This window comes from Bolinopsis microptera, chromosome 7 (genome assembly GCF_026151205.1).
Source record: "Bolinopsis microptera isolate Bmic1 chromosome 7, MBARI_Bmic_1.0, whole genome shotgun sequence".
Classification (NCBI taxonomy): Eukaryota; Metazoa; Ctenophora; class Tentaculata; order Lobata; family Bolinopsidae; genus Bolinopsis; species Bolinopsis microptera.
Window position 1 is genome coordinate 9,628,175 of NC_087078.1, and position 20,952 is coordinate 9,649,126.

At 37.1% G+C, this 20,952-nt stretch overlaps 1 protein-coding gene across 3 annotated transcripts in view; it reads left to right on the plus strand.

Annotated features, from left to right (window-relative positions):
• The window catches only part of LOC134818118 (septin-2B-like), a 35,450-nt gene extending 14,878 nt beyond the window's left edge, over positions 1 to 20,572 (plus strand). The window contains exons 2-12 of one of the 3 annotated variants that reach the window (XM_063827544.1): positions 7,563 to 7,623; positions 12,825 to 12,945; positions 13,089 to 13,181; positions 13,573 to 13,699; positions 14,294 to 14,428; positions 16,286 to 16,403; positions 16,792 to 16,860; positions 17,956 to 18,125; positions 18,359 to 18,530; positions 18,802 to 18,905; positions 19,112 to 20,572. In XM_063827544.1, coding sequence (XP_063683614.1) covers positions 7,594 to 7,623; positions 12,825 to 12,945; positions 13,089 to 13,181; positions 13,573 to 13,699; positions 14,294 to 14,428; positions 16,286 to 16,403; positions 16,792 to 16,860; positions 17,956 to 18,125; positions 18,359 to 18,530; positions 18,802 to 18,905; positions 19,112 to 19,175 — 1,203 coding nt within the window. In that variant the 5' untranslated portion in view covers positions 7,563 to 7,593 and the 3' untranslated portion in view covers positions 19,176 to 20,572. Of the gene's footprint in view, positions 1 to 7,562; positions 7,624 to 11,873; positions 11,940 to 12,824; positions 12,946 to 13,088; positions 13,182 to 13,572; positions 13,700 to 14,293; positions 14,429 to 16,285; positions 16,404 to 16,791; positions 16,861 to 17,955; positions 18,126 to 18,358; positions 18,531 to 18,801; positions 18,906 to 19,111 lie in introns of those variants that run through there. The other 2 variants (XM_063827545.1, XM_063827546.1) reach the window with 2 other exon arrangements.
• Positions 20,573 to 20,952: the final 380 nt, after the last annotated feature.

The window sequence follows — 20,952 nt, forward strand, 5'->3', positions numbered from 1 at the left end:
CCACTCTGTAGCTACTATGACAGACACACTCAGATCTAAGAGTAAGGCAGACCTAGTGACCTAGTGACCTAGAGTCCTAGTCTAAGTTTGTCTGAGATTGAGTGAGGGGGACCTAATTTAGACTGTTAAGGTTTGTGTAGTTGCATTACTGTGTATCTAATTGCCTTGCACAGTAAATCGTCGTTATACATGACTAACCAGTACACTACAAACTCTAATTTTCACCAATATCTTTATAGTGTCCGACTATTTTGGCTGTTACTGACCGGGCGTCTAGACCTTGAATCATATTTCTCACATCGCTGCTACCTCAACTGCTACTACTGCTCTTACTGCTGCTTCTACTACTCTATTTGATTCACTAGATCACGCTTAGATTTGGCGAATTTAAAGCCAAACCCCGGATCCTTATCTTTATTTATTGCCAAAAATAGTCGTTTCCTTATTTGACTACCTCATGACTTTATGAATTGACTGTGTTCTGGCTACTGCACCTTTAATGCTAATAATATCTTCATATCAAGGTTTGGTCAATTTGTCAATTTGTCGATATATATATACCGTTAATTCTCATAGTGCTGTGTACTTTGAGCTGTGATCAAGATATTGAAGATAGCGGCATAGTCTATCAGTACAGTACCATACCTCTACAGTGCGGTCTATCGTGACAACACATCCCCAGCTCGGTCAGTACATTTCACCACTGATACCCCAAAAGTTGTGGTGGTACTCATCGCACTGTTATTGTATTGTGTTACCCTCAGACATTTCGGTTCCTTGTATATTTGCATCCTCTTTTTATGCTGTTAGATTCGTTATCTTACTATATCCAGGGACAAAAGGAAATCGCGATTTTTCCCATTATTTGCGGCAAATTTTATGTATAGTTTAATGTATAGTCTGTTAAAATTCGCGGTATCGCGATTTTTTGCCAAAATAATCGCGAAATCCTTTTGTCCATGACTATATCTGATGTCATGTTCCAGATTTTTTTTTCTGTTGCAACCGTTACTTAATTTTTAGTCCCGTTTTAACGTCACCAACTCGTTAAACTCCTCATGAAGCTTTGCGGATGTTTGCAATTCATTTGTTGCTCCTTTGTAATATCATTTGTTGCGTCATGGGAATATTTGGACTGCTCCATGCTTTGACTCTTTAACTTATATTAAGCTTTCATTCCGTTTTTGCACCGATTATATGCTTAGAGCCCTCAATCGGTGAATGGTGGGAATAGGCTTGCGTAATTGTATGATGCTAATCCTAATGGAAAGTGTCCACCTCTTCTCGTTTAGTGCCAGGGGGGATAATAACCAATTGAAGCTCCATAATCTCTGGAAACTTTGCGGATGTACTTGCAGTTCATTACTTACATCAGGACATTTTGTGGACTACTCCTCTTTGACTCATTCTTCATTTGAGATTGGTGGGAAGAATGTAATTGTAATGGGAAGTTTTTACCGCTTCTCGTACCAGGCCTCCTCCTAATCCTTATGTGAATACTCACCTTCACTTAGTACAAGTCACAGGCCTCTGAACCAACTTGGTACCCGTTATACCCCCTCTAATTTTTACTGATTTTATCAGCTGAACTTGTATACGACTCGAATCAGCTGCTCAACTGCCACGTGGTTTCATACCCTCTTGTTATTGGTTGCCATGGTGATTTATTCCTTCTCTCCATAGGTTACCACGGTGAACTGTCATAATTTCGGTCAAGATAAAAGTTCGTCAAGAAGATGTCTGACATTTATTAGTATATCCTCCCCTTTTTATCAACGTTTTTGGTTGGCCACCGTAAAACTTTCTCTTTATTTACACGTTTTTAAACAGTTTTAGTACCTCCTATTTGACGGTTGATGACAAGGAAAGTTCAGTTAAATTCTATTTGTCACTTAATATCATCGTTTTAAAAGCGTCATCCTGGATCTCCCTGGCACGGTTCCAAACCGTTGTTCCTATTTGTTAGACCAATGTAAATACGACCTGCTCATTGTGTTGAGTCTAGTACTTTCCAGCGGTGTGACGTGGAGACAGGGCACTGGGTTGAGACCGGGACATTGTTTAATGTTAGGGTATCTGGTACCAAACCCACCTCAGTAAGGGTAGGTGGGTCCCTCACCACGACCTGCTTTCTTTTGATCTCAAGTTTTAATCAAAAGCTGAATTTGTATTGTCTGGTCACTGATGATCACTATGAGACAGGATGTTGTTGTTATGGTAACAGGGCAACATAGTCTTATAAGGATGGCTAGGTTCTCACTTTAACGAGGAAATCACCAACTTGGTCTACTGAAGCGTGAATAGACGATGATTTGAGAATTAGTCCGTTCTACGTCACCCTGTGTAAAACACACTTGTTGGGTGTCACCCCTCTACTCTACCTGAAATATAGTTCGCTTCAGTGGGAATCACTAGGGTGGGAAATGTTATTAGAAGGCTGGGTACTCAACTATAGCATATTACGTAAGGTTAGGTAGAGGTATTAATATCACCCGGCCATTATACACAGACTCCTGGCTCATCTGTTACAGTATATTTAGTGTGTTAACTACAGGTCTGGGATTATAAGTATAACTACTGATATGGTCATGGGTTACCAGTCACAGTCACACTGTTACCATGGGTTACCAGTCACAGTCACACTGTTCTAGACCATGTCCTGCTTGTAGAGAAGGCGAGGGAGGTGGAGTCGGTATTTAGCTTGTCATCACCAGTTTAAGAGGGTGTAAGAGTCAAAAAGAGGAGCTGATTAATAGTTCCAGTGCTTCCCGCCCAATTGTATCAAAGTATCGCTTCTTAAGTGCCTGAGCCTTGCAGTGCAATCTGATGATGTTTAGTCGGAATTGTTTTGTAACTTACTGCATTGCATCATTATTACAGTTTACAAGTTTAACATCGCTGGTAGTGGTAATGCCGCGCAATTTGCACTTGCAAAACACGCGTTATTTTGGTTACAACATATTGTTTTATGAAGGAGTCAAGAAGGCATTGCATCATTATTACAGTTAACCCTACATTGTGGTTGTTCTGTCAGCTCCTTGGTTGTTATCAGTTTGTCAATTATTAGTGTTTCCTGTTCAGACTGAGTCAGTCTATAAGGGGAATATCTTGTGAGTAATCTTTACACCATTCCCAGATACCTAATTTATCAAATTATTAAATCTGTGCACCTTGGTTACTTTTTATATATTTCCCAGCTTTTCTTCTATACGTAACCCGAAGCCCCGGTCCCGGTATCGAGCGCCCTAATTATTTATCGAGCCCGAGAGAATGCTGATGAATTATTTCAATGGATGGCACCTCTAGATTGGTTGCGGAATGTGCCCAGCTTGCCAAGACGCTGTGATCAGGAGTGGTCCCTGTTGACCTGATTACATTTCAGGTTATTTGTGGAGCTGGGGGGCTTTGTGGCCATTTCAATGGTATTTTGATCAGTTTCACACTTTGTTTGTGGGTATTTCCACGCTCTTTTGATCACTTTGAGGCTTCACTGTCTCTTTCTACAGAATTTCGTGGCAGTGATTCTTGCTAGACAATTTTTATTTCATATATGATCCTGGGATCCATGCAATGGCATTTGCCATTTATGTATAGATTAGATGTATGAGCATTTCCTAAAAAATTCTAGTGAATTCTTGTAATTTGTCACATAATTATACGTGTATTCAAATCGTATATTGAGATGCATGCAATATGAGCTGATTTGATACTTTGACAGTGTTAGATATTTATTCCTTAAAGCCAGTCTCATTGTCGGAGTTGGTGTGATAGTGTCTTATAAACGTTTTATTGTTGGAGTTGTGGTGATTGTGTGATAGTGGCTTATAAACGTTTTATTGTTGGAGTTGTGGTGATTGTGTGATAGTGGCTTATAAACGTTTTATTGTTGGAGTTGTGGTGATTGTGTGATAGTGGCTTATAAACGTTTTATTGTTGGAGTTGTGGTGATTATGTGATAGTGGCTTATAAACGTTTTATGTTAACGTTTTGTGTGCACAATATCCTACGCGTGCCAGTTGAGCCATTTTGACAGTATTTTATTGTTTATAAACGTTTATATTCATGTGTATAAACGTTTTATGTACACTATTTTGCACGTGAGAAGTGTTGTTCTATTATTGTACTGCTTTTTAAAATTTTAGACAGGATAAGGATTTGCTCAGTTGCACTCTCGTTTAACCTCTGCCGACCTATCTCTTGCTTTCTTCAGATCATTGTGTCATTTATTCGATCACGATATTGAATAGTATCCCATTGACTGGCTGGTATCTGCACTTATTTGATCTCAAGATGTATCTACTAAATATACTGCCCCTAAATCCATTTAAGATATGTCATTTAGTCATTAGCGAAACAAATCTGGCAATATTTTTATTGGCTCAGAGCTCCTAAATCATTTGTAAAAGCCTAATCTAATAACATTTGGCGAACTTCTATTAGATTTACATCCTCACTAATCAATGTATTTTGAAATTTACAGTAGCTATGTATGTAGATCGAATGGGTCTAGCAACTCCGTTACCCTTTACAGTCCTTCGTCTATTAACATTGTTTGCTATTAACATTGTTTGCGTCGTTCAAATTCTGCCCTTCTTGTGTTATAGCCATCTTATTTGTGTACAGTCAGCCTTGAGTCAAATTACCAGCAGAATTTCACCTTTTATTTACTCATAATCATAATTACCTACGCATAATTAATGAGATAATTTTAATTGTCTTAGCACGGTTTGAGCTGATTAATCTAAAGTACCAGTCAGTAAGTAAAGTAGAGAGTTACTCCCTGCTAGGGAACTGTTTAAATATCCTGACTGCACAGGTAATGTTGTAGACACTATCATTACCCCTTCTCTTGCTCCGCCGTGTACAGGGTTGTGAGTATTCTAAAGTTCAAAGGAAGCTGACCGTGTCTTGACCAGGGACAAAAGGAAATCGCGGCATGTGCGGGATCGCAATTTTTCCCATTTTTGCGACAAATTTTATGTATAGTCTTATGTATAGTCTGTCAAAATAATCGCGATTTTCATTTGTCCCTGGTCTTGACCTGCGTCCTTAACAATGTTAGTTCCTTAATAGTTCCTTAATGTTACTTCAGAACCAGTAATCTTTTGTTTGTTTGTTGTCCGGACGGTGCCGGTAGTTTTAATGACCAATTTACAAAAATAAGTTATATACAAATAATATTGTAATTAATAACTGCATATCATGTTGTATATTTAGTTAGTTACGACTTGTCTCTCTCACAAACACTCACTACTCCTTGCCTTGTTAGTTTACAGTATAATAGCAGTATATACAGACATGCCTGTGGGTATGTACAGATGACAGCTACATTCTGCAACATTTCTCTTGACTATTTTTATCTTTCATTTTTCTCCAGAACTCTTTACAGCACATATAATTCCTGTGAGTATGCACACTTGGTGGAACTTGTTTTTGAGGCCCGACCCTTACTTTGATACTTTGATGAGGTTTATGATTGGCGAAAGTGTCAGGGCCGGCACACACCTCCTTATAAGGGCATCACGTGGTGTGAGTCACAACACGTGATGCCCTTATAAGTCAGGGCCCGGGGCCGGCCAACTACTTCATTTCCCGCCTGAATTTTCAAAAATAGCTCCCACAATTCACATACCGACGGAAAATGGCGGCATGTGCGAAATCGCGATTTTCCCCATTATTTGCGACAAATTTTATGTATAGTCTTATGTATAGTCTGTTAAAAATCGCGGTATCGCGATTTTTGGGCAAAATAATCTTCTTTTGTCCCTGATACCGTATACAGGGTGAGTTGAAAATAGTGTGTGGAAAGTAAAAATCGATAATTTTTTTTATGAAGGAGCAAATTTTGAAAGGTGAATTGCTATCAGTTCATAAACTTTACATATTTCATTCTTGCCTCTCATTCGATTCTAACTCATAATTTGGTTGATTTTTGGCAGTTTTCCAAAAAATCTTAAATTCGTCCTAATGGGGTTCTCAAATCGTGTGCCCTGGAAATCGAGTCTAAAAATCTATATTCTCCTACGTTTTTAAAGCAATCACCCTGAAACTTTCAGGATATGTTCTAGGGATCATTTAAAAGAGATGAGCCAGACAAAATTTTGAGATAGGCTTTTTTTTTAATTTTATTCGATTTTGAAAATCGTTGACCTCAAAAAATCATCAAAAAACGAGGTCCAAGATTTTCAAAATCAAATAAAAATTTTTTAAAGGCCTATCTCAAATTTCTGTCTGGCTCATCTCTTCTAAATGATCCTTAAAACATATACTGAAAGTTTCAGGGTGATTGCTCAAAAAATGTAGGAGAAAATAGATTTTTAGACTCGATTTTCAGGGCACGCGATCAAAAGTCGCTCGCGCAATACAATTACCACACACGCGCTGACCTTTGACCGGCAATAATTTCGGCTAGGAACGATATTTTTCCACGGCATCAAAAGCATCTGATAGATATTACTCCCCTCTATCAGAAACAACTAACTAAAAAGTCGATTTTGAGAAAATTTCCATGAAGACCCCCTGCCCCCATAATGCAGTCAAGTCGGCTATAGACAATTGTCTTACACGTTATCAATATGTCCTAGCTAATAAAGGACGATGGGTTGAGCAAATTATTAATTATTAAGTATTTTAATTGTATTATTATAAAAAGTATATATTTTCATTACCTAAATATGCAAAAATTAAGTGGAAATTTCATTTGTCAAAAAAATTTGAGCCATTTACTTTCCACACACTATTTTCAACTCACCCTGTATATATCTAGCTACGACTTCTGCAGTTGACACAAGGTTCATACTTTCTGTTATACCCATATCGGAGTGTCTCTATAAATGAATTTAGTCCGGCAGTTCGACGTCTGAGACTGGCAGGGGCTATCACCAAATCTCTATTCCCGTTTTCATTTTACTTTTTTAACAACCAAACATCGACGCCTGTCTGGAGATTTAATAGAGTGGTTGTTCAACTAATTAAATAACCCATATGTTTGTCATCAAATCCAGCGTTTGGCTTTCCTTATCTTACAACCAACAAGTTGTCCTAGTCCTGCACTTGGAGGTCTGTCCTTTATGCATGATATTTTTATTGCTTCCCGATTTAGCTATTTTTCATGTTTAAATGTTGTTTTTGAAGATCGTTTTTAAACTTTACTTTTTGAAGACCGTTTTGTATACAGGAATGTTTCAATATACATTTACTTCGCTACGCGACGGAGTATAGCTCGAGCTGCTATAATCGACATTAATAATCGTTACCCCAAGTACTTTAATTATTAATCCTATCACATCTTGACAGGTCTCGTACCTTGTGGTTGAGTTGATCGTGTAGATATCATTACCTTCATGGACTGTCATGGACTGCACTATTTTCTATGTCTTACAGACCTGTTATGTTTCGTTGTCGTTGGAAGCTAATTCGAGTGTGATATACCTTGTGATCCATGCAAAGTTTTAACTTTCCTGACAACTTTGTTTCGTTTGATTGTTTTGGGAATTATTATTCCAGAAACTCAGTTTCCCTTTGAATTATTTTGATAATGATATATAAACTGTTCTTATCGTAGCAACAACTTCTAGAAGGAATGAATACAGAATGAAGAACAAATACATCATGAAATATCCGGTGAGTCTCCAAACCTCAGTGACGTCCCTGTGTGTACACTTGATTTGATTAACCAATTTATAAATTTTTCCTTGTCAAATGATAAGCCCCCCCCCCCCCCCCCCCCCCCCCCAAAATGATAAGCCCCCCAAAAATAAATCACACGTATAAAAGTATAAATGCGCAGGTATGAAAGGTATGAATATTTAACACAGCAAGTCTAGGGAATGTTGAGGGTGTTGCATTGTGCAATGTATTGGGGAGTATTAGGGTTTCCCACCTCTCCCAGAAATAGAAGCTGATTATGAGGGTGACAGTATTCACGATACTGGAGGGGTCAAAGAACACGTTGTATTTTATATAAGGGGTTCTGTAGGAACGTTATACTTGTTGGTATGCTGAGGTGACCCCACGTGTTATGTTGGTGTGCTTCTCACTATGTTGAGGAATGAGGATCAAAAATATGTGTTTTGCTGTGGATTCTAGGTTGAGCTAAAAATTGACATGATATTATATGTGTTAAATCAATAATACGATGTTAATACGTACCATGAATTTCTTTAATCTTTAAAAAATGGGTGGGGTGTATAATTGTTGTTACATATTGAAATACCAACTATGATAATTCATTTCTCTACCAATTTTGTCAAGCAAATCAATGATATTTACTGTGCATCAGTTTAGGAAAATTCTTTCGATTATAATAATCGATTCAAGGTTGGAATGTCCGTCAATCAATAAAACATTCAGCATGCAAGCTGAATCATAATTTGTTGACATCGATCCTTCATCATTGAATTCTGCCCAGTACTCTTCAGAGTATTATGAAAGCAATTTTTGTTGTCTACTTGCATGTAACCATGTTAGTGCATAATATTACTGCCACTGTTTTCTTTCACCAACTCACATTTCCACTGCAACCATCGTTTGTAGGATCCAAGGGCACATATCATTTACAAAGGGGACAAATACGGCTTCATTTATCTTTAACTCATAGAAAATCTGTCTGCAAAAAACGTGTTTTTGTAAAATATCATGTCTGAGTCAACTAAGTTTCATAACTATATACCTCCTTTCAAGTCTCAAGTCTCCAACAGTGATAGCCACAAAAACGCCCTAATAAAGGCGTTGGTCTGACATGGTTCAACTTCAACACTTGCAAGTCTGGAGCATTAGTACAACACAACTTTCACCGACGCCACCATATATGTGAAAATACTCCTGGCCATATTTCGGATAGAATATAACCAGCTCGGTTTTAAACTGACAAAGAGGACACCAAACTTTTAAAGAAAAAGAAAATGCACGTTTTTCACGTGTATTCTATTCCGAGTTTTGACCCATGAGCCTTACCACATGTCCACCGTCGCAACATCAGTAGGTCTCATCAAGGGCACCAGATAGCGGTGGGATTGCGGATAAGCAAAATTAAACCCAGTAAAAACATGACAGAGAACATCTAAGAATAGCTCTGACACTCCTACATCATGTCTGAGTATGTACGTTTTCCATCCCACTTTGGGTTTCGTAACCTTTTACAAACCTCCAATTATCAAGCCTGTTCCCGGCTGCAGCCCCGGTCAGGTTTACATTAGATTGAGGTTCTTTGCTTTATAGATTGTCAGGCTCCTGTCTTTCCTCATTGATCATTCGTCCGGTTAAAGACTCTTTAACCCTTCACTTTTTTTCACTCTTGATTATTTTTGATTTTCCGTTATCATATGATCTAAGCTTTTTAAGTTTTTGGTCGCTCTTTGACCCATATTTGGCCTTGAAAATGTAATATGGCGGGAACATGGCAATATGTGACAGCACGACATTTTTCCTTCCGAAGCCTCTCAAAATTTAAATATGAAACCCGATCTAGTTACCAGTTAGCTGTTAAGTATTACATCACTTATTACTCTAACTTCTGAGCTTCTCGTATTCTCGATAATTCCAACATATGCTGCAGTCATGGGATTCATCGTGCCAAAAATTTGAGCTGACATGGACAAAAAGTATCGGAATATTCTGTGTCGCCGTAGCTTAGATAAGTTATGTTGACAGAGCTAGTATGTAACGTGAAATAAACAAATCAGACCATGCAGAGAGTCGAGCTTCACAACATGTTCTCCGTATGCAAAATTAACATATTATTATCCGCATAAATTTAGGAGTGTTCAGCATAACATTCACAGCTACTACCCTCGGTAAGTCAGATATCCAATCAGCAGTGTCCATTTCTTGCTCAACCAATGAGGAAGCCAGAAACAGGTCACAATTAGGTCACGTGGTGTACGAACAAGTAAGTCTGATCACCTCACTCCAACTTCTGAAGTCCTGATAAGAGTTACTCGGTTCCCACACTTCACACTCTACACTCCAGTCATCGTCATCTCACCGGTACTTGGTTACTCAGTTACCGTTATTTGGTTACTTATTGGTCACTGGATAACCGGTATTGGTTATTTGGTAACCGTTATTTGGTTACTTATTGGTCACTGGATAACCGCGGTACTTGGTTACTCAGTTACCGTTATTTGGTTACTTATTGGTCACTGGATAACCGGTACTTGGTTATTTGGTAACTTGGTAACCGTTATTATTTGGTTCTCACATTTCACACTCGACTCATCTCACCGTTGCAACTTTCAAATGGCTTGCTGTCCTCGTTGTGTTACCCTACACCCCTCTTACTGCACTTACTGAATTTTCTTACCGTTTCGCTGTGAAGTTTAAAGGGTTTTAAAGTTAGCAATTCGAGCGGCACACCCGTAAAATCGCACTACACTTGATTCCCTTGCATAGCGCGATACGTGAACCATTAGATTTCTAGTTTGATTCCGTAAGGCCTATCGATCCTTCAAAACTATCGAACCTATACTATAGCAAAAACAAAACATATTCTTGGATACTCCTCAAAGCCTCAAAGTTTATTTTTAGTATTTTTCACAACTGAATTACGTAGTATTACCTCATTACCTAATAATTACATCATACCTAGTATTTACCTGGTATAGCGCTCTGCTGATTTATGTTTTAAACTTTCTCCTGTCATAATGAGGATAATAGTTCCTTTGTGTCATAGTTAGTTCCTGTATGACCTACCCTCACTTCCTTCCACAGCTCATCTCATAGAATATATAATGATAATCCGCCTTCCCACTAAAAATATAGTATATAATATAGCTCATTTGTCTTTTACTTTAAATTTTAATAATTGTGATTTGTTTTTGTTGGCTTGTACCTTGCTTTCACAGCGGTATCGCTTATACGCTTATACTATAGTATAGCTTATCACTTATCTTTATTTTAAGTTGATCGTCTCTCGAAGTTTTAAACAAGGCTTTTGGATTCCTATTAAAGTGTGGGTTGGATAATGAATATGGGTTGGTGGTTAGGGCCCTGTCGGTAGATTAAGGGATAAAAAGCGTTAGTCGTTGATGCAAAATCAAATTTTAGGCTTAGCATTGGGGGTGAGATGGATCAGTCGATCAAATGTCAATTTCAAACACCCACATTAACTTATAGGAATGGCACTTGGGAGACTTTTATAATGACCATTATAGACCCAAGACGCTACTCAGATTTCAGTTAGTAACGGAACTGGAAGTACGTGATGACAAATCAATATTCTGCAGAAATTGTTACAACTGCAAGTTACTAAGTTATAAGGGCTACAGTCTCAATAGATATAGTCTCAATACATAATAAATTAACAAATCCGCGGTATCACGTCAAATCTTGGTCTGCATCATACTGAGTTCCTTCGACTTAAAGACGGACAACTTGGGTATCAGATCCCGTTGAAATATGTACTAATAGCGTATAACAGGGCTTCCCAGCTCCCTGATAAATTGTACCACACCTATCATGTGAAATGCTGTGCTTGGCTCTCAAGGAAATGAAACTGGTAACCAAACTATAGTGTTAGCCGTGTTTCTCCTGTTCCTTGGCGTGGTTATGAGTTTAACTTTAACATTGAATCACATGCATATATCCTTCACAACATTATTATGTCTGGAAATTAGGCAATAATTACAGTATTCATAAAACCGGGGTATTGTTGGTGTGGTTGCTGTGCTTTGCATTTTTGCTGTTGCTGTTAAATCACCTATAATTTCTGATCGTATAAATATACTATACAAAATTTGATGCAATCAAACATTTGATACAATCGAAAATTTGATACCATCAAAAAATTTAATAATATCAAAATCAGATGCTATCAAAATTATCCTCGCACTTGTTTTTGTTAAACCATTTTGTTAAACCATTTTCTTGCTGTTAGCCTTTCGTCGAGACAGCAATTCCATATAAAGATATAAGCCCCTACCTGGACTGCACACTTATAGGTGCGTATAAATATAGTGTTATCACGGCAACACTATGGTATCACACCAGGCTACAAGTTATAGTAGCCGTGGTATCTAAATAGATAATTTCAACACCTCGTATGTTAAACTAGAGTTGAAATCCTACTCAGTCACCAAACGTAGCAACAAAATATTAAATGAGTTTATAAATTTAACGGAATTTAAAAGAATCAGTGAGTTAACAATATATTTCTTTTGAAATATCTGCACTGATCACATCGATATTAAAGTAATAATCGGTATGGTACTACGGTATAGTACCACGGTATAGTAACATTACACAATTTTAACTGATCGAAACGGGAGCAAAACTTGATATATATAAAATTTACATATATATATTATATATCAAGTCTCGAGCTGATGAATATGGTACAAAATGAGATAAGATCGAAAGAATATGTTTGCAACGTTAAATTTAGTCTAAAATGATAGTGCTAACTAAATTAAACGCAGATATAGAGCATATTTAAAAGTTGTAAGTAATGAGCTTAGTAAATTAAGATTTATATTTTCAACCGAACGAAACTATTATCTATCGAACACGATTTTAATAATGTAAATTGTGAGTTAGAAAAATATTCAACTAAACACGAACACCTGTTCCGCGAACACCTGTTCGCGAACAGGGGTCGGGCTATCTAGATACTGCCTATTTAAATACTGTAAATTGTGAGAAAGATATTCAACTTATTGTTGAAATGTTTTAGATTTCTATACCATACCCCGCCCTAACTGTACACAATAGAGTTACTTACCACTTAGCAATACAATTTTGTACGACATTAAAAAGATATCCAAAAAGATACGCTTAAGTCATATTTCAAGCGAGAAAAATGGCTTTAACAAAGGGCTTTATTTTAGGAAATCAGTGCGCTGGAGAACGAGACGTTAATGGAGTCAAGGAAGCAACTGAGGCTGGGAAGCATCAACTCCCTGCAGCGGAGTGTCCGACATGTTAAGAGATACAACGTTCTTGTGGTCGGTTAGTAATGTTAATTGTTAGGGTTTAACCAAGTGATAAAACTGTTGTAGTTCACAGTACAATTCATGTGATGATATTGCAGAACTTTTTATTGGATAACACAAATTCGCACTATCAACCCAAAATTAAATTTCCCTCCCCAGGTGAATCAAGGTTGGGCAAGACAACAATCATTCAACAACTACTACAAACCCAACGGATCTCCAAGGCAAGGAGTTCCCCTGCCGACAATAAAGGTAATAAAAACCTCTGCTCCTTCATAAAATCCTCAAACTCTGCTCCTTCATAAAAACCTGCTTTCTGATGGAATTTTGCGTCTGATATCAGGAGCTTATTGTCGGATATCAGTGGTAATACCAAGCTTTAAGAAATTCCGCGTCACCACCTGGTTATTAAATTCCATGATACGCGAGACTGTCAGGAATCTGGAAAGCGTATTGCTATTTTACGTCTTTTGTCAAGTTCAGAGTTTAATTGTCGTCATGTGAACGGCATCATGCGTCACTCATGATTGCACGTGGGCGCACGTGTCAACAAAACTGTCGGAAAATGGTGAAATCTTCAGTGAAGTATTGAGTATTTACAATCAATTTACAGATTCCTTGAAGATAACATAAAACATTTCAGTGGGACCATTCGCATGCAGAAAGGAGTCGATAATAGAGACAATGTTGCTAAAGCACAAGCGATCAAAGCTTGTTCTATCTCTGATAGAAACCCCGGGATTCGGACCCAGCTCCATGGGAACTGACTGGTAAGCTTTACTTAGTTGTCATAGTGATAAACTCATCATGGTGATGTAGCTATCACAGTTGCACAATACACAGTTACAACGGTGACAGTTACCACCATTTATGTTTGCAATTATCTAAAAGTGCATGAAAACAGTTTTCAAGCTGAACAATCGTGAATTTTCGTCAAGGAGTTATATGTTAAACGCAAATAAACCCCCCGGAAACGCCACTGCAGTACCCAACCTAAACATGTTACCCCCAACCAAGACAATGCTATCTCGCCATCCTTGTTCTCTTTATGGGTTTGCTGCTCTCCAGCATCTTTCGACCCACTTTTATTTGTCTACTTTGGATAAATCTAGGCTCATAAATCTCATTCTTCTGATCATAAATACATTTTCATGAATTCTTTGTGACACTTTCTCTCTTTCGTTGGATAATCCTCTTATTTCGACAAGAAATAATATCTTAATAAGATATTTGACTATCCATATACATATAGATTGTACATAATATGTACCTCCATTATCCCTACAACCCTTAGATATTACTAAAACACCGACAACTGTACTTTTTCAATGAAATCAGTCCAACTAATAACCTCACCCTTTCAGCTGGCAGCCTGTGATGGATGAAATAAAGGGTCGTATCAGCAAGTACATGTCGGAGGAGAACAGTATCAACCGAAGGATAGTGGTCGATCACAGAATACATTGCTGTATTTATTTCTTGTCACCCTTCGCTTCTGGGTGAGTTATTTTTCACTTTATTGCTATTTGTTCTTCAAATATCATCAATAGCATCAATATTCTATAATGACGCTGAATTAAGATGATGATTATTTATTAGAAAATATAGCAAAATTACGGAAAGCCCGAAAACAGTGCAGTTGTAGGACAATAAGCTAATAAGAGTAGAAAACAGTGCAGTTGTAGGACGATAAGAGTAAAAAACAGTGCAGTTGTAGGACGATAAGAGTAGAAAACAGTGTAGTTGTAGGACGATAAGAGACAAGAGTAGAAAACAGTGCAGTTGTAGGACGATAAGAGTAGAAAACAGTGCAGTTGTAGGACGATAAGAGTAGAAAACAGTGCAGTTGTAGGACGATAAGAGTAGAAAACAGTGCAGTTGTAGGACGATAAGAGTAGAAAACAGTGTAGTTGTAGGACGATAAGAGTAGAAACAGTGCAGTTGTAGGACGATAAGAGTAGAAAACAGTGCAGTTGTAGGACGATAAGAGTAGAAAACAGTGTAGTTGTAGGACGATAAGAGTAGAAAACAGTGCAGTTGTAGGACGATAAGAGTAGAAAGATTTCGGTAGAAGATAAATTAAGATTTAAACCTCTTAACCACACCTCTTTGGCTAAATAAGCTAATTCTGTCAAATTTTGAGTAATTTCTTCTGCCGGCCAATCCAGGTTTAATATTAATCCAAAACTAAATAAATTTAGCAGTTCTGAACCACACGTGCTATAACACGTGCTATAACTACTGTCAAAATTAGTTCATTCTGTCTAATTTCGACCACAAATGTTCTATTCGGATTCCAGTTTTAAGGATATTATTTTGAAACCATGATTACGGATAGCAGTTAGGAATCGAAAGCTAGAACGTTGTCATCAAGTTTGAATGCGGGGAACGGACCCCAACCCATATGCACGGTGGCGCAGGCAACAAACTGCCAAATTTGGTCCATAAGTATTGGTATCAATATTTACAATTACCCTGAAATACATAAAACATTTATGGGCCTTCGCATGTAGAAGGGTCCTGACTCTAATGAAATTTCATAAGAGGACAAGATAAATGTTTGTTATGACAAAAACCATTCGCCCACTATGGGCAACGACTAATTTACTAGTTGTCATAGATAATCATCATGGTGATAGTATCACAGTTTTGACAATGAACAGTTACATTACATTGACAATGTTATGGCCTAAACTACAATATCTGAAAGTTATAGCTCAATCATTTTTAAGATATGTAACGAAATACCCGAAAACCACCATACCAATAAAATGCCACCAAAATGCCTCGATCTTCTCAGGTTTCGCCGATATTCGCCGGAATTTGTCTCATGTAAATTGTAAAACTCAATTCAGTTTTCAAAATCTTTTGCATGAATTTTTCGGAATCTCTCTCGAAATCGCTATTTCGACAATATTTTAATAGATATTTGATTTAGCCATCAAAAAATTGGTCGCAAATTCCCATTATCTCACAATAAATTACAGAAATTGCCGCAATTTTTTTGACAATCAATCCAAAATCCTCATTTCATCAGGTGGAATGGATAATTAAGGGTCGATTCAGAAACATTGTCATGGCAAAATTGAAACGATGAGGTAAGTGTATCAAGAATACATTGCGATTTATTTCGCGACCAGATATGGCATTTGTGATTATTTTCTTGTTTATTTCGCTTAATATCTCCACAATTTCTATAAACCATGATAATTATAAGAATATACAATTACGAAAATAGTGAGTTGTAGGCCAATAACTATTAGAGTATAAAAGTAGTTTACGATAAAAAAAAAAGTTGCAGTTGTAAAATCCAATATTTTATAAATATATTAGTATTAACCCACCTTCCCCCCCAGATTGAGGCCAGTTGATATTGAGTTCATGAAGACAACTTGCAAACTTGTCAACATAATCCCAGTGATAGCTAAAGTCGACACCATGACAACCCAAGAGTGCAAGAAGCTCAAAGTGAAGGTTTGAAGAACACCAAACAGTCGTAAAATTACTTTAATGAAACTTGTAAATAAAAACGTTTAAGAACATTTTTATTTTACCCGACATAAATGTCTATGTTATTTAGACATTTATATGAGTATATATGAATATATATGAGTATATATGAGTATAAAAGTCTATGTATGAGCGGCTAAAGGGTACCCGGACCTCGCAAACCTCGACATCCCCTGTCACTTATGCTCTTATAATCATAGACTACAGTAGTAGTAGTAGTAGTAGTCACTTAAACTCTTATACAGGTAGGCTTTTGGCTTAGAGTTTGGCTTAAAGTTTAAGTGGTCTGGTTAGTGTCAAGGAACCAACTCAATTCCTCTAAATTTCATTGCTTTAAATATTATAATTTCAGATCATTGAGGACTGCGAAAAGAACGATATTTCCATTTTCAATCCAGAACTGTTTGATTTGCAGAATGTGGTAAGTCGCTGATATTTTTATGCTGATACCCTGTTATATTTTTTACGGAGGACACTCTCATTAAACAATCAAGTCTGAACATTGTTAGGGAGTGTTAAAAAAGAGGTGGATGTTAATCAATACAGCTGAAGCCTCTCCGTATCGGTCATATAGCCCAACCTTTGCTATACTTAGAATCTGCAATTCGTCATCAAAACAACCCACGGTAGTCATTGTTACCTCATTCTTATTTTCTACTATATTTTCGTGGACACGAGACTGATCGGCAGACAATGACAGTACACAGACAGTGTAACTTTTACAGTGTCCAGGAAGTGTTGTCATCTAATTAAGTTCCTGTTGTGTCATCATAGTAACACTATACATAATACTATGATATACAACTCGTCTTAGCGCGATTAACTATCCTGATATACTGATATGTAGGTTGTCATTCTGTTAATCGCTCATCAGACTATGTGTCATCCTGTTAATCTCTTTAATTGCACTATTTTAGGAACTGCTGCTCCTTAAACCTTATCACGCTATCACGTCTCACCTGTCTGCTTTTCAACACGGTTAATAATATCACGCCGCTTCCATAACTGCCTCCTGTTAAATGAAGTCATTGTGAAGCACGGACCTTTTAAACCATAACTACCACAAGCTAAATAAAGTCACTGAATACTGATGTAGTGCATGGGTTCCTTACCTGTAATGAAACCATATTGCACGTGCATCTGTGCCACTGCAGTAACCATCGAAATTGATAGCATATGGAGTTCTAAATTTTCTAGGCCGCTTAGTTCTTTAGTTGTAAATATGGAATCAGTTAACTATTTGGACAACCACCCCGCCCATTTAATTGCCCTCTATGTGGTGACTGGTATCTGATAGAGTGATCATGGGCTTCATACATACGTACTATGTAGTGCCAACCTCACCAACCACTAAATATTAAAATTGGTATACATAATTAGAGATATTAGGACGCAATGAAGCTACCGGACCACGATGTATGGGGACTTGCCACCCCATGGCAACATTAAAATATATCGACTCTGTTACATCGTTTCCTGTTAATATATGCAATCAACTGAACGCCTGTGTCCCCAGGATGACACAGGTCCCTTTCAGATAGCGCCCCCATACTCCGTTATCGGAGGAGACGCAGTTGTGTACAGCGAGTCCGGACAGAAGATCGGGAGACAGTACCCTTGGGGATTTGCAGAGGTCAATAATGAGGAACACTGCGATTACATCACCTTACATGATATTCTACTCAAGTAAGTATGCCATAGTCTTAGACTCTGAATTTGTTTCAATGATCAATATTTGTTTCAAGTTTAAAAACATATTCTCATTCTTGAATGAGGATGTACTTATTTGGTATTATCATCAAATTATTAATCTGATATTTTGAAGTATTGTTGATGTTGTTGCAAAGCAGAATGAACTGTGAGATAATTACGGAACCAAGCCGCTTCTTTCGAATTGAAACTTAATTCTACGATTTCAGGACGTGTATTGAAGATTTTATAGAGTACACAGACAATGTTCTCTACGAGAACTACAGGATGAACCACCTAAAATCCCTGGACCTTAACTCTTCAATCGACCTCATCGACAATAACTCTGTGTCTGAAGGCCCAGGGGAAAAAGAAGCACTCCTCCGAGAAAAACAATACGAGGTATTTTCCCTTCTTATTTTGGATTTTAACAGCTTTTGAGCAATGAAACGCATTTCTTTGTAATAGCCTTTTTTTTCTTACTGTGAATTGTTTTCTTTCATTACCAAAATGATGTGTTGAAGGCGGTTTTTTGTCTTAACAAAGAAGACATTTCTCTCCCACATTACCACACTTCTTAAAGTTCCAACCATTCATAGTGATAATAAGGCCACACTTTGGTTCAGCCTTTATACTCTCACAGTACATGATAATAACAGTAACTCTATTACAGTTAGAGAAGTTGAAGAGACATATCGAGCAGATTAACAGAAGGATGTCAGATAAAGACTCACTGATGGAGGTTTCCAGTTCAGACAGAGATTCTATTCTTTCTAGGTAAACAATATAAATCGATTATGTGATTTCTTAATTGTGAAGTTTGAGAGGTATGAGGACATAGACTGAGTAAGTATTTTCGACTGACGAGTTAGCTCAATCCATGAAAAAACTGAAGAAAAAAACTGGGAAAAAAATGGTTTTGATTTTTATGGTTAGCTAGTACGATAAATTCACACCGAGTATTACAAATTTTAATATTTCAGCACCAGCAGCGATAAGAGTATGGAAAAAGATAACATTTCTGTAATCCCTGAATCAACTCTCTGAGCAAGAAGTCTTGCCGAACAATCGTCGAACATTCACTGAAAGTTCACACTTCCATTAGTTCAAGTTTGAGCTTTTGAGCTCTTCTCTGGTTGGACTCGAGTATTGTGATGTATCCAAAAGGAGAGAAAAATTATCACGATGGGCGGTTCTGAGCCAGTATAGATGCACTACTAGTCTGGTAACTATGGTAACCACTACTCTGTGGTGGATTTATGAACGAATTTGACACGCTAATAAACAACGGTCGGGATTGTTGTGGACTTGCATTATGGAACTGCACCGTGGACTCGCGTTGTGAATTTGTACAGTGAACTTGCATTGTGGACTTGCATTGTGGAGCTGCACCGTGGACTTGCACCGTGGACTTGCACCGTGGTATCGAATCCAACATACAAATGACTCGAACTCAGGAATCTCATGGCATAAAAGCTATGGTTATGAGAGTATAGATTGTATTCAGTTGCAATTTTGTAACTTCTGCTGACTTGATTGATTCAGTTAAAGTCTTCTTCCGTAGCTTTCAATAAAGTAAAGTGGCTCTGTACGCTGTTGGACCTATTGGGATCATGAACTTATAAAATAAGTATAAGTTATCATCGATCTGTGTAGCCGAATACGAGTGGGCAAGGTTACAACTACGATCTTCAAATGAACTCTTGAAATTTAACAACATATTTGTCATTGAGACGATTACAATTTACAAGCTTTCTTCAAATGTGACTACGATGAAGCTATGTGTGTCTCCACTTCAATCTTTCAATGAATAAAATTGAACTCGGAAAGTACGTTTCTCAAAATAAAAATGATCTACTACGCTACAATGCGTATATGATAAATTACTTATGAGTATGACCCAACCATTCATTACTGATTTTTATCCTTTTGAGAAACTGCTATCCGAACTCTCTCTAGAACTGACAGTGATTTTAATTGTTAGTGTTAAAGTGATATTGCTGCTTACTATTTGTGCACTCATTTACTGATTTTAAAAGCATCGTAATACTGTTTTATCTTTTAGAATTAGGTTATTTAGGTTTTTGATTTTGTTTTGTGTTTTTTTTATAGTCCGACTTCTTTGAGCCCAGCTTAAGAAATTATTCCAGTTATGTTAAGAGTACAAGCAGTGTATCTGATGCTTCGTTAATCATTTAACACTTCCTCTAAGACAAGGAAAAAGAAGTCGGAATAGTTCATTTCTATTAATAATGATTCATAATTTTTAAAAACATATGGAACTTGTGATTTTATCTGAAAGTTGAAAAACATGGATCCAAAACTTTTGATTTCAATTTGGGTATACAGAAAGACCAAGAAACTTTTTTATCAAATATTATACGCGATTATATTGAGCTTATGAAGTTTTCTAGTTCTGTTCATTTCAATTTTATAACACCCAACCTGTTTAAATCTTTTCTTCAACAACCTTTCAAAAAGTAAAAAAATGTCAGCTTTAAACGTAAAAATTTTCAGTCATTTTTAAAAACGTGGGTGGATAAAACTCACGTTTTAATTTAATGACTTGGCTTTATACATTTTATTACTTTATTATACCGGCGTTGTAATTTTAAAAAGCCTAGAAACTTAATCTTATGTAAGTGGAAATAAGGGACAAAAGAAAATCGATTATTTTTACCGCGATTGATACTGCAAGACATATAATCCGTTTAATCCGTTTAATCCGTTTATAAAATTTGTACCAAATTTGCCGCGATTTCCTTTTGTCCCTGGTGGAAATGTGCTGTTCATCTCCGAACCAAAGACTAAGAGCTGCGAGATG